General features: G+C 32.6%; 1 protein-coding gene and 1 long non-coding RNA gene across 2 annotated transcripts in view; one reads left to right on the top strand and one right to left on the bottom strand.

Moving 5' to 3' along the window:
- LOC127708736 (uncharacterized) overlaps window positions 1-21,354 on the top strand; it is a 38,441-nt gene extending 17,087 nt beyond the window's left edge. Inside the window, exons 2-4 of the mRNA XM_052213867.1 lie at window positions 5,232-5,423; window positions 16,235-16,329; window positions 20,834-21,354. Of these exons, the coding sequence (XP_052069827.1) occupies window positions 5,257-5,423; window positions 16,235-16,329; window positions 20,834-21,156 (585 nt within the window). The 5' untranslated portion in view covers window positions 5,232-5,256 and the 3' untranslated portion in view covers window positions 21,157-21,354. The remainder of the gene's footprint in view (window positions 1-5,231; window positions 5,424-16,234; window positions 16,330-20,833) is intronic.
- LOC127708882 (uncharacterized) lies at window positions 11,321-16,228 on the bottom strand. The gene is made up of 2 exons (XR_007985421.1): window positions 14,179-16,228; window positions 11,321-12,510 (listed from the first exon to the last, which is right to left on the bottom strand). It is a non-coding gene; the product is annotated as an uncharacterized LOC127708882 (long non-coding RNA).
- Window positions 21,355-23,996: the final 2,642 nt, after the last annotated feature.

Here is a 23,996-nt window from a genome sequence, read left to right as displayed (position 1 = left end):
TATTTGAAATCTAAAAGAAAATTATTTTTTACCAAATCTAACCCAATTTTACAATTACCGCCACTATGACTATTAACACAATCGATGCCACCGTCATCATTATCATAATCATCACCACCATCACTATTAACACAACCAATGCCACTGTCACCATTACCATAATCACCATTACATAACCTTCTCCTCTTCCTCCAAATAAAACCTTTAATTCTCAAAACAAATGGCACGTAAAGGGTTTCACAGGAATAATGTTGAAACCAATATGGCATGTGTCTATTATCTAGTATATCAATTTTTTTAATTTTTTTTTACCTTTTTAATTTTTTATCTTCATTACCAGTATCCATTGTTCCTGCATGGGCAATTTGGACTTTTAGTATCAATGTTTACTTTCTTGATAGATGATTGATTCATATAGACAAAGAACACGCAAGACGTCGTTTCGATATAATTGCTCCATAATCCTCGGTATATATTATATGTACTTAAGGAACTTTACATAATAATGAAGCTGCTTAGGTTTTTTGTTAATTGCATTCCACAACATAATAGTGAATCAATCATATAAGTTTACATGGATTTTCAAAATGTAGTTTTTAAATAGCTGAAACAGGATAACTGCGTGTAGACAAACAATGAATTCAACACGGAAAGAAATATAACATTTGCGGAAATGAAATGAAAACTACGATATTCTAAATAAAACACGAAACAAAGTTTAAAACGGTATAAAAGAAACTCTATCTAGTCGACCATTAACGCCGGAGTGATTACAAGCATGTCTGTCAATGTTTTTCAATTGCTACTGAAAAGTAGATCGAACAGGGCACACAAATGCAGGTTTCAACTCTTGTCTCTAAACTTAGCATATTTCATAAATCTTACTCCAAAAATGTACAACAGTTATAAGCATTGTTTTATTAGGTCTTTCCACTTTTCCATGGAAAGACCTATTGATTTTGTTCTGATTATTAACTTAAGGCGTCCGTTTGGTTGTGCGGGATGTATAAATAAGCAGCCACGTTCGACAGAATATGGACCTTAAGTCCGATGCCTTGCATAGAGAGAGTGCCATGCACAACTTTTAATCAATCAACCAACCAACCAATTTAAACAACCAACCAACCAATAAACCAATCAATCAATGTTTCGGTCCCATGTGTTTAATAGGGAGTCCAAGATCTCATTGCTTTCTTTGTCGCGTGTTCCAAGAGACCCGATCCCACGTGTTTAATCAGTTGGTCGGTCAACCAACCAACCAACCAATCAATCATGTTTCGGAGGGGAAAGACCGTTTACAATTGTTTTTAAAACAATTGATTTATATTTCTGATATGATTTTTGTTGGCTTTACTAAGTACCATAATTTAGAATCTTTAATGATCGTGAAAAGGGAGACGGAATTATATAAGAGCACCGCTCTTGTTTCCTAATCCCAATTATTGAATCACTTGTATATTTCGTATTTATTTCTTTACTCTTGTAGCTATACATAACGATTTCTTTAATAAAATATGTTTACACTAATGATCGTGAAAAAATGTTACCCGTTATAACTTAATATATATGTTTTTAATAACAAAGGAAACAGCCGTATTGTTTAAGTAAATAATTATACACAGTAAAAACCCTAGCTGTATGTTACAATTAGTAACATGTACATTTAATTTTCCGGTGACTCACTTTCTTTCAAAACAAAATTAATACTCTTAATGGTCCAGGTTGTACATCATACCGAATATGCATGACCTATCTCTTATTGCAAATTCAGGGGAAAGAGTATACTATAGGGGTTGTAAAGGACGTCAAACCATTCGATCAATTACGCCCCAATCCCTGCTACACAAATGTATCAAATTTAAATAGAAATTGGTAAAATTTGAAACAATTAAAGCTACGTAAATGGTCGGATTCCGTATGTTTTGCATGTAACATGTGGTGTTGAAAATTTCATGGAGGGAAAAGGAATGTGTTCGTTTTTTATCGTTTTTTTTGTTTTTGTTTTGTTTATAGTTTAGTGTATTTACCATATACATTTAGTGCTTGTACCAAGATAGTATATCTGGTTCATGTGTTTTTCTTTTGTATTCGTTGGTACATCCTTTTCTCGTAGAATTCCCCACCCCGTGATTACATCGCCTTATATAAGGAGTACTTAAAAAAAGATAATTTCGATACGAAACCTTTCTTTTAATGTCAGATACCTCTTTGACTTAAAACTGTTGATGAATGAAATGACGAAAATAAATGAACAAACAACATTTAAAAAACGTTTAACAGAACACCACTTATTCTTTACAAGTCTAGACATGGAATTATTTTGACATAAGCTATTAAAGATCTGCTAGTAACGTCAAATAAATTGCATGAAGATATATAGAATGACGACAACTATTGAACTAACGAGTTTCCAGACTGGAACTAAAATTTAACTTATGGCGGACTTCATGTACTTTTTATACGATTACAGCCTCTTTTGTTATCTTGACCAGTGAAGAAACTCCAAACATTCAAAAGGTACAGTGAACTCACAATAAGTTGGATATGTGGCAAGAACGGTAAGAAAACTGGGCCATGTCCTTCAACCTCGACAAGTGTGGAGTACTGCGCAACACAAACAGACGCACATTATGTGACGCGACCTACAAAATATATGGAATACCCCTAGCTACAGTAAAACAAAAACAAAGGACTTTAGACTTAATATCAGTTCTAACCTCAGATGGTCTCCACATTTTGACAGCATGACCCATGTGAAATGTTTCTGCATGTTTCTTACGAATACATATGTATGCTTATAATTTTGTGTGCAGTGTACCGGAGAGATTGACAGCTTTCATGAAAAATGACTGTTCTGAAAGCTTTTTCGTTTCGATTTCTACATCTTTATGTAAAGAAATGTGTTAAATATTCCTTTACTTTTTGTATAATTGTGTTTAAAATTGATTTTGCAGATAAAAATAGTATTTTAGCATCAAGTAGAATTCATGTTTAAAACATTTATGTTCTCTTAGTTGATTAAAGATGAAACGTGTTTGAATGCACTCTTCATTTGTAAATTATGCGATTTTATGAGTTATATTTCTGCAAGTGATTTGTTTCCAGTCAAATTATCCCTTTTATTGCAGATACGAGTTACTGTAATTAATTTTTCGTTGTAAATTGAAACTAATTGATGGCACTCTAAGAAAAAACAGGTATTGAATCTCAATAAAGTGTTCTTCCAAGACTGATTGATCAATTCAGTTTCATTTTTTCCGACGAACATTAACAATTCAAACATTTTTGTTAGAGATATTGCAATTTGAAATTTGAATTCTCAATTAAAAGTCTGGAGAATTACAACAAGAGAAATATTGGTAATGAAAAACTTTCAAACAATTTCCTTCAAATGAATGAATTATTAATTCTTAAAACAAATTTTGAGGAAGTAGTGTTAGTATGTTAGCCGTAGACATGAAATAAAAGACTATTTTGTTTTAACCATTAGCCTGATTGTAAAGATTTCATATAGCATTTTAAATTCAAAGATTTATCACAATACAAATGATATCTATTATGAATAATTGATTGCTGCAAGAACTGTTTTATCGATCATAAGACGTCATTCCATACCTCTGATAAATAAAGTGTTAGAAGAGACATTATGATTGTCAGAATGTGAACATTAAATGTTTTAACTTAATTTCCTGGATAAGAAAGAGCTTTTGTTAAAATCTACCGGTGCGTCAACTTTTTGTGGGAATTATCGCATATTTTTTTTTAATTAACTCACATTACGAAACAAAATATCTCTATAGGTAAAACCGTTGATATACAATTTATTCAGTCTTAAAACCAGTTCTGAATTTTAATGTTGCAGATACATGTATTTATGTATATAGATTAATGGGTTTTCTACACATTGTTATCGTAAAATATCAGTCGCGGTTCTTAATATCAACCGAGTGAGCGTAGCCAACGAGCGAAAAAGCTTCACATTGTGTCGAGCTGCTGATATTTTACGATTTCTATGAGCAGAAAACCCGATAATCTATTAATCATGCTATTTCCGATCGTTTTCACATCAATAGACAGTTAAACGCTTGTCGAAAATAAGATTGATAACGTTTCCTCAGACATTGTGACGCAACTGATAACTTCTCCTCAGACATTGTGACGTCGCTGATAACTTCGATTCTGTTCAGACATTGTGACGTCGCTGAAAAGTTTTGCTCACATCGCAAAGCCGCACACGAGAATAACGGAGCGACTGAGCAGGCTGATATAGGCGAAGGAAATGACGATGATATGTCTTGTTTCATTGGCGAGCGTCATTTCAACTGAAATCATTACGACACGAGTATGAATTCCTAAACAGGCAAAATACCTATAAAAATACGGAGATGTGGCATGGTTAAAAACCCATTCCGCATAGTCGTCTGTAAAAAGCCCCGACATGAAAAATATAAAACAATTCAATTGAGAAACCCATCAGATCGATACAAAGCCGAAAAACATCTAACAAAAATACATAACGGACGTGGCAGGGAATTTATACATCCCTCACAACAAAAAAGACTTAAAGTACAGATCTGAGAGTACTCGCAATTACTGACAGCTAGTTCAAAGCCAATAACAACTACTAAAAAATCATCTATCTAAGACAAATATTCGATCTGTGCGCAGTTTTCGTACATTTTATTTTAATTTGATTAGGTTCGTTGTAGTAAAGTTTATAATATCGATGTGTAAACTGGACCTTTCACTGGAATACATAGGTCGAAGTCTTCCCGACATAATTCAGGTTGAGTTTACACACCAATAAACTCCTTCAAAATAAACTTCTGAATCAATACTATAATAATAAATCATGGTAGAAATGATGGTTGCTCTTTTATAATGGTCCAAATATCTTAAGCGTATTATGCCAGAGTTCTCAAAATCGTTTATCTCTGGTGGTCCTTGACGAAAATCTGCTGGTCCTCAGTATTATTTTAATTGCAAAATACCAAAAATGTGTTGGTCCTTTGCAAAATTTTGGTAGTCAAAACTTTTGGACTACCACTTTTCGAGAACTCTGTTATGCATACATTCTACAGAAGGAAAACAATTGCTTACATCCTCTGTATTTGTGCTTTTATGGATAGTTGTCTCTTTGGCAATCATACCTCATCTCCATATTTTTATAAAATGGATAAAAAAGCAGGTCAATAGAAAAAAAATAATGTTTTTTTCTTGTTCCTTTTCAGACACTAGTCAAAATGCTTCTATGCTATGGCAACGACAAACTGTAGCTATACTGATAGCAGTAATACCTACCAAGAGCTGACATGTACGTCAAATGAATTTTGCTGTACTGGTTCCCTGTTAAATACTTGTTCTTCTACGATATGTTCAACCTCGGTCACGAGCAGCAGTGGTTCTAGCATTTCACCGACTTTGTAAGTTTTAACATGCATATTATGTAATTAGTACGTTTGAATTCTCTTAAACTTTTGTCGATGTTTGTCTTATTTAAAATTAGACAGTATCTAAAACAAATGTGATGATTCACAAATTAAATTGTTGATTAGATTGCCCTTTTAGTTAGAACTTATTGCAACTTAATGAATCAAGAATTGCTAAGCTCCAGGAAATAGTTATTTTAATCGGTAGATAAAAAAACAAAACACACAATCTATAAAATTTTAATGAAAAGTTCTAGTTTCTAACCCTTTCCTTTAAAAAAAATTCAGTATCAACAGGGTCTACTAGTAATTCTATTTTTAACTTTATTCTGCCGGTGATGTTTTGAAGTCAAATTCAACACAGCACGTATTTTCAACTGATTTTTACATTATTATGTTTTGCAGTTAAACCATTGTCCCAGGTTAAGAGAAAGTTTGAGTACTTACAAATATGTCTAAACCCGCCACATTATTTCTGTTCCTGTTCCAAGTCAGGAGCCAGTAATTCAGCGGTTGCCGTTTGTTGCAGTCTGTTATATTGGCGTTTGGTTTATTGATTTAAACATAAATAAGGGCGTTGGTTTTCTCTTTTGACGAATACGAATAAAACTTCACATAACATGCTTAAGACAGCATTAGACCCGTTTGAAAAGAATTGAGATCTATACGTCAATGAGAGGGAAACAGAAGAACACAAAAATTAGAAAATACATCTAGAGATTTAACTTTCAAAATTATTCCTCTCTATCAAATTGTGTATCATTAATTTATACTTCACTTTTGAAACACACTCTATCAAAATCAAGATCATAAATAAATGTACTATAAATAATGATTTATCAAAGCGTGTTCTTGAATTGTTTGTTACGGTTTTGCAAGCACTGACAACAGGTGCTGATTAATTTCCTTTTCTGCTCAACAAACACTAATTCCATTTTAAAACCCAGTGTCACAAAATATTGAAAACGTATATGGAGTGGAGTTATTATCTAATATCAATCAAACTCTCTGTGTGTTGTTATCTTTGAACGCTGAAATAAGCAGGCGTAAAATTGACATAACAATTAAGAGAGGCTTATTTCTAAGTAATCTAAATAAAATAAAGCGAACTGATTTAATTTTGATAATTCTTCTAGATTTGATGGAATGAAATATTTTAATCAAATTCATTGATGATAAATGGAAACTGCATGCAATCTTGTAAATACAAAATCGATTAAAATTAAAGTTTGTAGCCTCAGAGTCTTCTTTCCAATTAAAAAATAGTTTAACTCTTAATATCTTTAAAAGTACAGGGAAATCCGATTTGAGTGCTGATATTGTCACGGAGATAAAGCGAAAATTAAGATTAAAAAGTTCACAAATCTGGACATGCTTTGTTATAGGGATTTCCAAACAACTGAAACATTCTCTCCTTCATTTTTTCAATATCGAAGTACATGTATCAAGTCATATTTTTTCACGGATGGTCAAATTTCATACACGACGATCTCACAATTGAAATGTAACGAATATCGCTTCTAGTATTTATTCTAAGTTATATCATTATTGATTGCTTATGTCCTGTGTCAAATATTTCATGCATGTTCAGGGCGATCACCTAAGTTGCAACATAAAAAAACTAAAAAAGGGGTGATTGTTAATCTGGAACTTGTCTGTAACGGTATGCGCATGCTAATATAATGCTGGAATTCTTATGTATTTCGAAAAAAAAAAGAAAAGATTTTAGGTTCGAACAATAAATAAAGGAAATAGATCAGTTTTTGTATATAGGTGTTCTTTTACGGGTCATCAGAATTCTAATGATTTGAAAATTAAGCAAATATTGATGAATTGTCTTTCAGTTACCAAGGATCGAAAATTAAGCATCATATTCTCCTTGCAGATATTGACCTGTTTTGCATAGTTATCGGGGAACCGACCACCTGTTGCAAAAAAGTAACATGATACTGAAGTTTAAAAATTAGACCAAGGATTATATATCCTTCATAAAAGTTTTGATAATTCTAGGCGACTGTTTGGATACATTTAATTGTTATCATCAATGTTGGAAAAGTACATGTAATACCAAATTAACTCAATGATGTCACGGTACTAACGGACGAAGCACAGAATTACTAGAACGCCTTAATTTTTATATGGAAAACTGTAATTTCCTTTTAAAAATACACATACATGTACTAAGTCTATTGAAACTTTTGCATATGCCGATTAGCGCAAAATTAATGAACAATAATAATTTAATGATTTATGGTAAAACACTTTAACAAATATTAAATTTCTCTTTCTAGCTCAGTTAGTTGCTCCACTTCACAATGTAATATCTTCCTTGTGTGATCTTGCTGAATAGCATTTCATATGACATGCAACGCATGTACGATTTTAATTCATTTAGTTACTTCAGAACATACAAAATTTGTAGAACCGACCAATTTGCATAAAGAACAAAAGTTCCCCATATTCAATTTACATAAGAACGTCCAAAGTTTCTGAAAAGTGATTGGAAATATGAACAAATTGACATTAATTTAATTTCTTCCTTTTGAAATCAATTTTAAATGCATCGTAATGAAAGTTGGCAAACAGTGGATTATCAGTTACCGTCGTTAACGGAATGAAGTCAAAAATTGTCTTTTCATCTCAAGAGAGACGAAAGATACCAAAAGGATATTCAAACTCATAAGTCGAAAACAAATTGACAATGCCATAGCAAGAAAAAAAAACGACCAAAGGCAAATTATAGCATTATACAATCAAAGCGCGAAAGCGCTGTAAAGGCAGTTAATTACAGGTTGTGTGTATTGTTAGTCCAGTTATATCATTATCTTGCATAGTACATTGTACTTATCAGAGGTGGCTTTCAGTATTTAAGATTTAGAGTTCTCTAATGATATTGAAAAAGTTTTATGAATGTAATATTCTGAGCACTATATGAAGGCGATTGTTCTCACTTGTTTATAAACTAGTGCATTATGTCCAGTTTATACCTTTTTTATCTATGTTTATAGTCCAATACTGTTTAAAATAGTTTGGCATTTTCTTTTTAGTAATAAGTAAATGTTATCAACTGTATTTTATTCAACTTTGCAAATGTGGTTTGTTACTGGTAAGTACAATGTATGGATGATAGTTGTTTCATTGGCAATCATAACACATCTCCTTATTTATATAATGATCTATATTCAACGACCTCAGGTACAAAAAAAATGTATGTAACTAAACTATGATGGGAAACCTTTGACTTCTTTCTTTAATATAAACTTTTGATTTGGTACCATAGAACTATGTAGAATAAATGTACATTGCAACATGTCAACTCTTTCAAAGACAATACTTTTTTTAGAAACTATAACTCCAAGCAAAATTATATTTCCAAGTATAAAGAATTGATGAATGAAACAAGAGTGCACACGCTGAAATTTCTCGCCTTCTTTACTAATCATTGATATTATGTTGATAGTCCTAAGTATAAAGCTTTATTACAACTGTCACATAAACTTAACATTAACCAAGTAAACTAAACATTGACCAATGAACCAAGTAAACTAAACATTGACCAATGAACCAAGTAAACTAAACATTGACCAATGAACCAAGAAAATGAGGTCAAGGTCAGATGAACCATGCTAGGCAGGCATGTACAGCTAACAATTCTTCCATACAACAAATATAGTTGACCTATTGCTTATAGTTTAAGAAAAACAGACCAAAACACAAAAACTTAAAACTGAGCAATGAACATTGAAAATGAGGTCAAGGTAAAAAAAAAACCTGCGTGACTGACATATAGATCATAAAATATTTCCATACACCAAATATAGTTGAACTATTGCATATAGTATTAGAAAAAAAGACCAAAACTCAAAAACTTAACTTTGACCACTGAAACGTGAAAATGAGGTCAAGGTCAGATGACACCTGCCAGCTAGACATGTACACCTTACAATCATTCCATACACCAAATATAGTAGACCTATTGCATACAGTATAAGAAAAACAGACCAAAACACAAAAACTTAACTATAACCACTGAACCATGAAAATGAGGTCAAGCTCAGATGACACCTTACAGTCCTTCCATACACCGAATATACTAGACCTATTGCTTATAGTATCTGAGATATGGACTTGACCACCAAAACTTAACCTTGTTCACTGATCTATGAAATGAGGTCGAGGTCAAGTGAAAACTGTCTGACGGGCATGAGGACCTTGCAAGGTATGCACATACCAAATATAGTTATCCTATTACTTATAATAAGAGAGAATTTAACATTACAAAAAATCTTAACTTTTTTTTCAAGTAGTCACTGAACCATGAAAATGAGGTCAAGGACATTGGACATGTGACTGACGGAAACTTCGTAACATGAGGCATCCATATACAAAGTATGAAGCATCCAGACCTTCCACCTTCTAAAATATAAAGCTTTTAAGAAGTTAGCTAACGCCGCCGCCGGATCACAATCCCTATGTCGAGCTTTCTGCGACAAAAGTCGCATGCTCGACAAAAAGGAGTTCTTAATTAAGTAATAAACTGATTCGCTGAGCGCAGCTGGATACACCCACAGAGGTCCAACCCTGAACAGTTGGGGCAAAAATGGACACAATATTCAAGCTTGATACAGGTCTGAATTTGGATTGTAATTAAATATTTGACATATTATAGTTTCTGAATAAATGTAGTCAAAGAACTTGAAATCGTTTATATGAATTGAATTTATATTCAATTAAAGATTTCTTGCTGTTGTGCAATACACTGTGCTGTTGCGCAATACTTAATAAATCTGTTGCCAGACTATAAACAAATAAAGTTCAATTTCTTCTCAATGTCATATTTGAAATTTATGAAAATCAATAGGGAGATTACATCAATAGCTATAAATAATTCACCAAAGTTTCATGCGAACTGCTTAAAGCATTTTTGAATTGTTGTCCAAAAACTGAAAAATCCCCCCTTTTTTAATGAATAAAACCCCATAACTCAGAAATGTAAAATCTGAAATTTATAAAATTCTAAAGGGAGCTTACGGATTGATAATTTAGTCTTAGATGCAAGATTTTTTTATCAGTTGTTTGTGGCTTTGAACTAGCTGTCAGTAAATGCGAGTACTCTCAGATCTGTACTTAGTGTCTTTTTGTTGTTTGGATGTACAACTACCTGGCCACGTCCATTTGTATTTGTATTTATCCATCTGATGAGTTAAGCCTCTTTCAACTGATTTTTATAGTTCGCTCTTATATTGTACTGTTACACCACTGTCCCAGGTTAGGGGGTGGGTTGGGATCCCGCGAACATGTTTAACCCCGCCTCATTCTGTATGTACATGTATGTGCCTGTCCCAAGTCAGGAGCCTGTAATTCAGTGGTTGTCGTTTGTTTATGTGTTGCATATTTCTTATTCGTTCATTTTTTGTACATAAATTAGGCCGTTAGTTTTCTTGTTTGAATTGTTTTACATTGTCATTTCGGGGCCTTTTATAGCTCACTGTGCGGTATGTGCTTTGCTCATTGTTGAAGGCCGTAATGTGACCTATAGCTGTTAATTTCTGTGTCATTTGGTCTCTTGTTGAGAGTTGTCTCATTGGCAATCATACCACATCTTCTTTTTTATATTTACATCAACAGATATAAACAATTCACCAAAGTCAAGGTGAGACAACAAAACTAAGTTGTAAGATCTCTGAAATTTTTTACACGGTACAAGTTTTTCTAATTGTTGGAGATTGTATGGTGACAGTAACACCTGTAACTGCTTAACCCATTTCTTATGCACTTTGGTTCGATAAACTCACTGAATATCATACCACATCTCCTTATTTTTATATGCATTACAATTTACATGTGCATGTAATTGTAAATAATATTTATATATATATATCAGAACAAACTTCATTGCGTCACTTTTATTTATGCATCCTTTGGCACAATGCAAGTTCTAAAATTACACAACATAAAACAACTAAATGTTATTTCAGATGAAAGTTTTGTTTCAGTTCCATTCATAGGATTTATTAGAATTTTGTATGTTTTGCCAAGTCCAATAATTAGCTCTATGTGCACGTGTTAATTGGAGACTTTTCTATCCCGTATAAGAGTTTTGGAACTAATTCTGTTTCTTTTTTTGAAAAAAGTGAGCAAACAAATCTTGCACATTTAAACCTTTGTCTGCCATCACACTGTCACCTGGATCACATAATTGAACTATTCTACATCTTTCAACTATTTCACAGTCACTGGTACAACCAACATATGCATTAGAGACATAGTTGACTAAACCACCAGGTGTCCAACATACAAGTATTTTCAGTGTTTCTGTTTTTATATGATGAAAAGGTTGCCTGAGCTCTAGGAGCTTTAGGTTTTATCACGGGATATTCTGTGCTGTCAATAATAATCCAAGTTGTAGGAAACTTTAATTTGAAGTTGGATGGCGAAAAATACCTGACTAAACCACTAAATGGCCAAGTGTTAGCCTCACGCCACTGTTTAGACATAAAAACAATCCATGTTTACACAATATTTTTAACACTAGTTTCAATCTAGAATCTAGACAGTTCAAAGTTGGTTGTATAATGCATCAATTTCATCAAAGTCATAAAAAAACTGATTTTCAAATGACACCCTATCAATTTGAAAATATATGCATCTCAAACAATGTGCTGTTGGACCAAGTGTGGTCAAAACAAATAAAAATTTAGTATACAACTCTACAACTCTAAACCGGTATAAAAATGCATGGCTGTGTCACGTGTCTTCATTTCAAAATTCTCTGCTGAAAATATAGGCATTGATGGTGTTTGCGTAATTCCATCTGTGAAGCTCAACATTAGCTCGGCAGTTGGTGGTGGATAGTCATAAATCCTGTCTGCAGTATGAATTACTTCTTCAGGAAAACCAACTTTACAATCAAAACTTTCCTCTAGATTTCTACTACAATATTCATCAAGTTTAGTTCTTTTGTTTTCACAGGAAACTGCCCTGATTTTTCTTTTTGCGGACGATTCAGTCTCTTGCTTGGTCCAGGAAAATAGGCTGGGATTGGCAGTAGACTTAAGTCTCTGTATGGTGGGTTTGTGCCCTGAAAAAGGTTATAAAACATTAGTTTTTTTATAATTAAATGAACTTCCATTAGCAATGCATACTTTGTACGGAAGCAAGTTAACTCGTACCATTGTAAACTCGTACCACGTAAACTCGTACCAAAAAAGTTAACTCGTACCATTGTAAACTCGTACCACGTAAACTCGTACCAAAAAAGTTAACTCGTACCAACGTAAACTCGTACCACTGGGAAGTCGTACCAATCAGAACTTGTACCACTGCAAACTCATACCATTAAAAATATATTCAAAAATACGAATGTTTTATGATTTTTTTTTTGGTAAACTAAACAAAAAAAGTTGAATTACTTGAATTTTATACTAGATTTTAATGAAAACTTAGACAAAAATACGAATGTTTTATGATTATTTTTTTTTTTAAGCTTTATACAAAAAATTAAAATATCTTTGAAATTTATACCAGATTTTAATGAAAACTTAGACAAAAATACGAATGTAATTTCTTAATTACCATGCTAATAAATATATTAAATTCCTTTGATTGTGTGATTATTAACTAATCAACTTGTTTTTTTTTTATCTTTAACTAATCCACTTGTATAATCATATAAGCATGGTCATATTCTGCTGAAATATGCTGAATATTGTATAAAAATTAATTTCATACTTTCTAACTGTTGGTCATAAACAATTTTAAACCTTTAAAACACAATCAATAAATTCTTTCATTAAATAAAATTCCTTTTAGAAACAATAGAATAATACCCAAATCTATTCAATGTTACTGATTTGGAATGATTAAAAATTAAATCAAATAGTTGTCAGTAAAAGTTTGAAAAAGAGTCTATTCAAGGGAGACAACAAAGCCAATCTGCCACGGTTTTCTCTATCCAATTAGACAAGGAAAATTAGCTACAAATTGGTTATTGTAATTTCAAATTATATACATTTTACAGACTTAAGAGGTATTGACTGAAATTAAAGTATATATTCATCATTAAACACCATTTGAATGCATTTAAATAAGTTGGTATGAGTTTACAATGGTATGAATTTACCGTGGTACGAGTTAGCAGTGGTACGAGTTTGGATTGGTACGAGTTTTTGTTTAGTGGTACGAGTTGACATTGGTACGAGTTTACAATGGTACGAGATAACTATAATTCCTTTGTACTACCTGGCAAAATATTAACTAGATTTATTCATTACAATCTGGATAAAACTATGTTAGCCTGATTCAATGTACATCAAAATGTATGTTATGTAAATCCAAAGGACAAACAATGAGAGACGTATGCAACAAATATACATTGTTTGTACCTAAATAACTATAATATAGATGAGAGCATGTCATTGTTTTGTTCCTGTTAACATTGTCATTGATATTTTTCAAGAAAGTCTATGAGGCATAGCTTATGCATTCCTGTCATTACTACATTAGCATAATTACTGCTAAAATAATTCTCAGTATGATATACCTCTTGTAAGAAATCATTATAATTGTAGCAAGCACCAAAAAATCTCAAACAGATCACATTGAATCGTAATCCAAAAAATTATGACGTCTTGAATTAACCACCCCCTTTTATTCTAAAACGATAATTGCGGTTGTAAACAGACTTTGGTTTATTCGCATGGCGATTACATATATAACTATTTATTTTAAAAAGAAAATAGAGTTTTACCATGAATAGTTTCCTGCACGTAGTCTTTTTCAGTAAAATGTGCCTTGCAAACAACAGCTGATTGAGATGGACTCCACGATTTCATCGTGTTCTCGTCCAATCTGCGTATGGGCCATGGCGTTGATCCAACTTTTCCTTCTTTTTAAGTCATTTGGAAATGCATGTCCTCCTCTTAAATGACATCCAGGTACACAACAACAAGTACTTGGCATCGTTAATTAAAAATGCAACTGTAATAGTTGCACAGTGCAGAAACCGGAAGTTGAAGTACAGGATCGGCTACCACGGCGCCACCTATTCAGGAACGATAATTTGCTACTTTATATAACTGCGAAATAACAATAATGTTAGACGGGTTCGCGTGCATAAACAGAAATGCGCTTTAAATTGTATAATATAATTCATGTTCAGTCGACCATTAATTATTATATCAACGACTGAAATGATTTATAAACATCTAGATTGCAGATAACACTCGAAATTAACCCGACCTCTTTCCACATGGAATTCAAATAATTCTAGTTTGTCAATCGGTTGACTGCTTATAATGTAAAATACAAATATATCAAAAGTTTTTAAAACTAACAAAACACAATGATCGTTTCTCTATTTCCCAATGTAAATGAAATGAGACAAAAAACATTTTATACCACAATAAGAAGAGGAGAGAATCAACATTTTCCGGATCTACTTGGAGCCTAATGACCCCCCACGTAGATAAGTTGGATATCGCGGAAAGAAATATTAACACGGCAACTAGAAAGGCATTAAGGCACTGCCTTTAAAAACAATATAGAAAACTAAAGACTGAGCAACACGACCCCACCAAAACCCGGGAGTGGTTTCAGGTCCACCGGAAGGGTAAGCAGATCCTGTTTCACATATGACGCCCGTCGTGTTGCATGCACATGCAAGTACAAACCCGGTGATAAGTCTTATTCGGTAGTTAATTATATGCTTACATGTTTTTTTTTTACAAGAAAAGATATTTCATTATTAAGTTAATTAAAACTATTTGTCAGAAGGAAAATGACCTTATTCGGAATCGTACCTAACTTTTGAGCTAGTTATTTTAATAGCTATATTTTATCAGCTCAGTCAGTCATTGATGAGATCACCTTAAATTGCCAGTGCTTCCGCACTCCGATATCAATTTAGTTCATATTAACACAACGTACACATACAATCTGTAATGATAAAAGTAAGTGTCCACGTATAGTGTATGCTATTTCATTAAAACAAGCAAAGAAAAGTTACTCGGAAATTCTTGTCTTACCTTATCTGGAGAGAGACAACTCTTAAGCAAGTAAAATCTCACCGACAGGGAATATATTATCAGACGTCTACTATTAGAAAAACAGATATGTTGTGCTAGAGGCAAAAACAATGTAACAAGTGATCACTCACGGAGCAATGAAATAGTCGCAAGACGCAAGGCTTTCTAGTTGGCGGGAAATGTGGCACTCTCCCATAACGAGGGCATTACATTTGTCATCTCATTTTTTACCGGACGTGGCAAAGCCACACAGGCGCTCCATTATTTATCACATGCATTTAAGAATTGATCAGCTAGATCTGCTTATAAAACTGAAAGCGGTGTTATCCTCCACACAATTTTCATGAAAACGAGACTAAGATGTATTTTAACCGCACTTAATATGTATGTCATAAAGGGTAGATAAATGTTCCATCACACGAACGTTTTTGGTTTTACCATTGTACAAAATATTTCTCCAGTTTTTATATGTTGTCTGAATATTATTTGTTATAAATGAAATACTGAATCAGTTGGACAGAAAGTAATGAACATTTGTTAATCTTTTCTTTCTACTTAACTTTCAGCTGTCTTTCAAATTCTGTTGATTTCAAGTCTTATGCGTTAAGTTAATGATGAATAAAAATAACTCTAAAAAATATTAAAGATTCATTTCATGTGAACGCGGTAGGTAAAATGTGTTACGAACAAGAGTCTACGACAAGAGAGAACTTTACCAATTCTTTATTATTTATCTTTTTGTTCCTAACATTAACAATGTCAATAATCTTGTTTTTGCAGATTTTGGAGTATTCTAGGTGGATTATTTGGAGCAGGAATATTACTCATTTTCTTAATGTACATCATTTGCAAGTTCAAGGCACCAAATAGTTGCTGTAGGTAGTAAAATATCAATACAGTGAAATAATTATTATTCTAAGGGTGCTTGTTTTTAGTGGGTATAGGTAAACCATATGATTTAAATATTTAGGAATTTACAAATTTCCTGTTGACGCGTATACAGAATCTTTTAAAAACCACGAGACCATGATTGTATCTACAAATATTAAATGTTCCTGGACTCATGAATATTAATTGGTACCCATGAAAATGAAACAAATCACAGTAATTGCACATGTTTACGTTTATGATTCGACGGACAAGCGGTCGTCGTTGGTGACCGTCTGTATGTACAATGTTTTTAAGTCGTTCTACAATAGTAGCAGTATACTGTTTTTATGTCTGTGTTCGTTTGTCTGTCAGTCCGTTAGTTCGTTCTGCATCGGGTTAAAGTTTTGGTTTAGGAAGATTACCACGAAGTGTTGTCATATCAAATTGAAAATTATTACACATGCTCATATTGATGTGAATCGTGATTTTACGGTTCACTTAACACGTAAATGTGATAGCGTGAGCAGCCATGGTGTCGACCTATGGACACATATTCTTGTTTCACAACATAACTTTATTTATAGATGACTGACTCTCATGAAACGTTAAACTTATATCATGTGCACAAAACGTTGGCTGGTAATGCATTTGTGGATTCAGAGCCAACACAAAAGGACTAAAAGTAAACTATAACAGTAGTTTCAGCTACTTTGATGTACAGCATTGAGTTTACATCAAATCGGATGCAGTTTATCGTTATGAATAAAAGCCTGAACCTCAATGTGACAGCTAATTAACGACACAAGAAAGTACAAAAAAACAATTTCTAGAGGCAAAATTTATTGGCTGTCTCAAAGTTAAAGATTATACAGTTTATCTTGTTCTAAATTACAGAATCTAAAAAAAAAAGTTTTGAATAAGTTTAACAGAGACTGTACTAATTAAGGAAACAGAAGTTAACCGATGTTCAAATCTCATAAATCGATTCATTCAAATCTTTAAATGGCATTGTATTCTCAGTTAAAATGCATACCAGATTGTACTTTACGTTGTGGTATAAAGAAGGTTCAGTTGGAGAACAATATCACTTTGATTATTTCTACAAAAATAGGTCGACCGGGATGACAGGCAAGACCTTTTCAATGCCACTGCAAAAGAAAGGCATGTAGGGAAGGGACAGAAATTTGTTCTTGCAGTAAGTCATATACTGATCTTTCAAATAGTTATCACAAGGAATGATCTTTCATGTCAACACGGGTTTAATATATGTATATCACGTTGTGCACGATGTTCCTACAACACGACGTTACACCAAAAATGGGACGTCAAGGAATGTTTTCTGAAATTTTGACGTCGATTAATTAAATTTGTTAGTTTCATTCGTTTTTTTTTATGGGTTGATTCTGTCTCTGTTATTTTTGTGATGTATATTTACCATCAATTACCTCAAGTTGTAGAAATCGATTAACAATGTTTTACCCTTAATTCCCCTTAAAATGCTGTATAAACGTAAATAAAGTAGAAAGGCAAAATGGGACGGGATTATTAAATATACAGTTTTCCATAAATAAATTAAAACATAGTTTTAGAAGCACAAAACTTTAATCACAGGCTGCTAAAATTTTATGGTGCATATCATATGTCATTGTAAATTTTCCATATCTTGATTCAACACCAATACAAATATATCCGACACTATGCAAGTAAATCATTTTTTTTAACCCTTGATTAATTTGAAATGAATTGTACTTTCCTTGACACACAATTTGTCGAAATACAGCCCTTCAATTATTTGAACCCCAGCTTCAAAATTATTTCCCCAGTTATCTATAGTTTGTTGCTTTAGTTTTCTAACGTCTGATGTACTTTTTAAATTTTAGAAATCTTCTCCTGGATCGTCCGTAAAAACGGGTAATACAATCCCGGGTTGTATTATTTCAATGACACTGTTTTCGTCGATGTTTGCAATTAGTCTTTCAGTTACCTCCGTTTTATGCACAAGTTTATTTCGCTAGTATATTAATTAGTTTCAGTACGACAGTTAAAACATGAGTAGCAGGACAAGTCGCGAACTAAAACTTTTCGAGTTCTTGTACTTTTAATTTGGTGAATGTACCTTACTGAAGGGGCGACTTTAAATGATCTATATCTATTTCAGGGTACTTCCGCAACATAACGAAAAGTTCACCTTTAACATATAGAGGACTGTGATGGTGTCTCCAAATTGTCTTTGCAAAAGTTGTACACATCATTCGCATTCTGAATCAAACATTTGCCTCTAGCAACAAGAAATCACTAAAAGCTAAAAATGGTTATAAAATATCAAAATTTAATCTGTGTCGAATCTATGTTCCGAGTTTGTCAATATGCACTCTTCTTTTTTCGACAGCCTTCAATATCTTTTTCCAAATTTCACCACACGGTTTGTTTTTATTATCAGGAACATTTAATTGAAAAAAAATTAGCACATGCCACGTCGGAAATTAGCGTTTTTCGGATTTTTCGACGTTTTCACCCGTTTGGACAAAATGACTACCGTTTTGTAATGTTTCGTAGCATTTTATTCCTTTCAGACCCAAGCATGTAGTTAATAAAAAAAAAATCTAGGCATTGTGTACTCTTCGTGTATCTAACTTTTGTTTTTATAAATTATAAATAACTTATTGAAATATCAGGTAAAAAAACCCGCATTAATTGCTTTGACAAATGAAATATCAACTTGGACAAAATGACTACCGCTTGAAAAACGAATATAAAGAGAAGATTTTATAGAATCTACAATATTTGAACTCACGAACAATGAGGCAAATAATTGTACTATTGGTAGATGTTATTATCATCTTACCATTTTTTTTTTGTTTTGCGGAGGAAATGTCGAAGATTCTTTTTTAAATCCTATGGGTTGTAGGAACAGCGTGCGTAACGTTTATACATACATTCAATACGACCAGACGTATGTCCCTTCTATCGACCAAGAGATGTTAAGGTGGCCATAATTCTTCTAACTTTTAACCGTTGGAGTACTGTTCCAGTTGAAACTCGTCCTTGTTAAATCTAGGTTATCTTATCATATAGTGTATGAGTTGTTTGAAATAAATTACTATTAGAGAAAACACCGCATAAGGCAATTTATGGTATATGTTATACATAAAATTTCGCTACCAGGCATATCAGAATCAACTGCCGTAGTACTAAAACTCCCTTGATACCATTTCATTCATTGTTGGAAATCGAAGCCAGCCAGGTTTCACCTGCCTTCTGTGTTGACACGAATTATCATTGTTATGGTCATAATTATAAATTAACAGCTAACAACATTTATAATTAACGAAATAATAAGGATTTACTTACCCAGGGAAAGATTACCATAGCTGTATTTGGCAAAACCTTCCGGAAATTTGGGTCCTCAATTCTATTCAACTTCGTACTTTATTTGACCTTTTATTTTTTTTGGATTCGAGCGACACTGATGGGTCTTTTGTAAACGAAACGCGCGTCTAACGTACAACACTTTAATCCTGGTATCTATGATGAGTTTATTTGCAATCACTGGGTCGATGCCACGGCTGGAGGAGGTTTCTCCCCGAGCCCAATAGTCAGCACTTCTGTGTTGACATGAATTATCATTGATATGATCATAATTATAAATTAACTACTAACAACACTTAGAATTTTTCGAAATAAGAAGAAGAATTTATATACCCCAGGACATTCGAGAGTCACTCATCATTCTTTTGTAGACAAAACGCGCTTCTAGAGTACACAATTTTAATCTTAGTACATTGTATCTAAGTTTATCTACAACCACGGGATCGATGCTACTGCAAATGGAGGTTTCCGTCACGAGTGTATCACCAGCATGTATGTACATAATTATAAATCAACTGCTTACAAAATTTTTTTTTTCAAAACACTAACGATTTTCTACCGAAGGAATATATTACCTTATCTGTATTTGGCAAAACTTTTCGGAACTTTGGGTCCTCAATACTCTTCAACTTCGTACTTTACTTGGCCTTTTAAATATTTTGATTCGAGCGTCACTGATGAGTCTTTTGTAAACGATACGCGCGTCTGCACGATGCAAATAAGTTACAGCATCATTTCCACAGAAAGTCAACAGAGCCTACACTATCGGGTGGATGGTACCTTCAGTGACTGACAATTGTATTAATCACCCTTGGTGACTGACAACTTTATGAATCACCCTCGATGTCAGACAATTCATGAACACCCTTGGTGACTGACATTTCATAAATCTTACTCGGTTACTGATAGTTCACGAATCACCTAGGTGACTGACAATTCATGAATCACCCTCAGTTACTGACAATGTTTTAATCATCCTCGGTGACTGACAATTCGTGAATCAGCAGAGGTACTGTTCCAGTGGTTTTCACATTTACGTTAGTTTTGTGTTGCTACTTCTGATTTTTTTATGTATTTTTTTGCACTTGGTTATGAGAACAAAATTTCAACACTTATTAACAAACGTTTTCATTATTTCAGTATCAGATGAACACGTACACGATGCTGAAATGTTCGAGGAAGAACGTCATGAAATTAACACTGTCACCCATCAACAATCTCATCATCAACCAAGATTTTATATAAGACGTGAAAGTTTTTGGAAAATAACAAGACGCAAATCTACGAACTCGAATACAGTTTGTAGACAGTGTGAACAAACCCGTGAAAGAAATCAGGAGAAAAACAACAAATCGCAGAAGGATGATATAGAAATGAAAAATAACATTATTATTATTAAAAACGTTGCCAACCAGAAATGTTCAAAAACGAAAACTGTATTGGCTCTTCCAGATGTTGGATAACTAAGACTAATTATCAAAGGTTAACATAAGTGCACTCGTTTACACCTTATGTAAAGATAAAAAAACAGCAAAACAAGTGGTTTTTTGGTAACTTGAAAAAGTTAGGCTCAAATGTGTAGTTCAATTTTTTTCTTATAACTTGTTATGAATTTGTTATTAATATATAAATAAACTAAGACATGTTTTTTTAATGTGCAATTAGCTTGATTAACCTAAGCCCTACTCTTCTAAATAGTAACTTCCTTTTTATAAATTTGCTGCAAAAATCGAATTGTGGGGCAATGGATTGGAACTTGTTAAGATTTCCCATATGTCGGATACTATTAGTATAAACATTCATTTAAAGTTGAGTTTCTTTCAAAAGACTTTTAGATTTTATCTCCTATAGGTATGATGGGAAATCTGACGAAGCAAATGATTTACAACGTCAAATCCACAGGAAGTAAACAGGACTTAGACATGGCCTAATCTTCAATTTAATTTTTTGAATTTCATCATAATTATAAAGTTGTAGGTTAATGTCCGTAACATTTTCAGGCAAGCGTTAGCAAAATTATTGTATGTGTTTGTTTCCGTCGAAATATCATATTGTCGGTAACACAGTCCTACATATCTGACATTACATAACATGTCATATGTTTAGGAATCCAGAAATAAATATGTTATTTAGATAAGTAATTGAATGGGAGGGATAATGGAAAGATCTTTTATGTGGTCCCTGCAAAATAGTTATTTATAGTGATTTTCCATAATTTGTTAATTTCATTGATGAATGAATAGAATTATATAGACGTCTGGTATAATTCTTTCAAGAAATTATCATTTGTAAACATACTGTGTTGTCAGAATTGACATATTCGATAATTAATGACAAAACTACACATAGTTGTTGGTAATATATGTGGCAGCCAAACCTCCCGCTGTATGACAATGATAAAAAAAATATCGATAAAATGACAACACTACGTGACAGAAATACAGCAAAAACACACGAAAGAACATTCACCACAGAGAAACGCACTAACAAATAATATAATGTTCGACACAACATGCAAACCGCAGAACAACAACGAACATATTCCATCAACGACAAACACCACAGGATATCACAAACAATGACGCGCTTACGTAACTAACATGCAATCTCGAACTTTATACAATTATTTTCACAATACTCGTCCAAACAATTTTCATGACAATGATGGTATTGAAAGACAATTTTATAATTATTTGGACTACAAACGATAAGACATAACACATTTTCCAACCAAAACCATCAAAAATAAATACATGAATGTTGGATGTACAAAATACCGAGACACGTCGTATAGTAATGCAAATTCACACTCGGTACAACAGTCATATTCTGGAATATGACAATGATGGTATTGAAAGGCAATTTTATAATTATTTGGACAACAAACGATAAGAAATAAAATATTATTCGAAACAATAACAAAAACTAGAAAAATAGATACATGAATGTTGGATGTACAAAATACCGAGACACGTAGCAATGCAAATTCACACTCGGTATAACAGTCATATTCGGGAATAGGTCACGTTCGGTACTTAGCAGACAGACGACATAGATGTTAAACCACAATCTAAGACGTGGTAAAAATGTCATTAGTTAGTTTAGACTCAGACACATCGTATAGAGCAACCAATTCGTGATGGTGTCCATAAAATTTACGGAGTGTCATTTTTAAAAATTAAGGTGTTTTTGCAGCGAGAAGCAAGACGAATAGTCGAATGGCAAAATTAGATTTTTCACTGACTTTTGCTTTCCACTGGTTTTTATTTAGCCTTGATAACATGGAAATTTGAATCATCATACTGATGATTATGAAATGTGTTATAATAGATTGTTTAAGGTCTTTCCTTTTTTTCCATATCATTCCTTTTGTTTTTGTCACCTACTGTATTAATAATTATAGTTTTTATATAAATTTTCCTTCTTTACAGATTTAAAAGATATAAAGTATGAACATTTTCAAAGTAACAAACCCATATGGATTACTTCGTCCAACAATATGAATAACGGTATCTCACTGACTTATATAAATTCTTGTTTCTTTTTAAAGTAAATTGTTGTGCGCTTAGATCCATTTGGTCTTTAACATGATAATTGTTTGTGGGATGATTATTTGTAATAATATTCCGGTTAGGAGCACGTCTTCCATTGTCAATCTGTGTGCTTTATCCATGTTTATATTATTCTTATTCTTATACTCCCGTCTTTGTATAAGGGATTCCATCCAACTTTCTGCCGTATTATTTTGTAAATCAAGCCAAACTGACTTTTATTCTGTCATCGTCTGTTGACCATTCAGATTTTTCATCAACTGTACATTCCAATTTTTTTTGTCTAAATTCACTAGAATTTCATCATTAGAACTATTAGTGATGGCCTAATCCATATAGTTTTGATCTTTACTGTTTCTGTCTTTTAATTATTGTCCTTTTGCTATCTTGAAATTTGTGTAGATATGTGCTAAAACGAAAAGTTATCTAATATAAAGTCTCAAGTCTTATTTTTTTATGATTAAAAGATAGGAAAAAAGTATTAACAAAAATACCGAACTCCAAGGAAAACTACAATATCAACTAAAATATGTAAATTATTTTGAAAAAAATTGGAAAAGACTTACCGATATATTTTTAGTTTTACTGCATAACTAATCATTATTGTTTAAATTTGCAATGCAACACTAAGAGTGATGTTTATAATATTTCTTACAATAAATACACATGAATAATATAATTAAAAGATTAAACATTTTTATTTCAACTGATTCTGTTTGTTAAATTTGTTAATATATGATGTATTTTATTTA

This window comes from Mytilus californianus, unplaced genomic scaffold (genome assembly GCF_021869535.1).
Source record: "Mytilus californianus isolate M0D057914Y unplaced genomic scaffold, xbMytCali1.0.p SCAF_1, whole genome shotgun sequence".
In the NCBI taxonomy this organism is placed as follows: domain Eukaryota; kingdom Metazoa; phylum Mollusca; class Bivalvia; order Mytilida; family Mytilidae; genus Mytilus; species Mytilus californianus.
The sequence above is the reverse complement of the archived record's forward strand: the minus strand, read 5'-3'. Positions and strand labels throughout refer to the sequence as shown.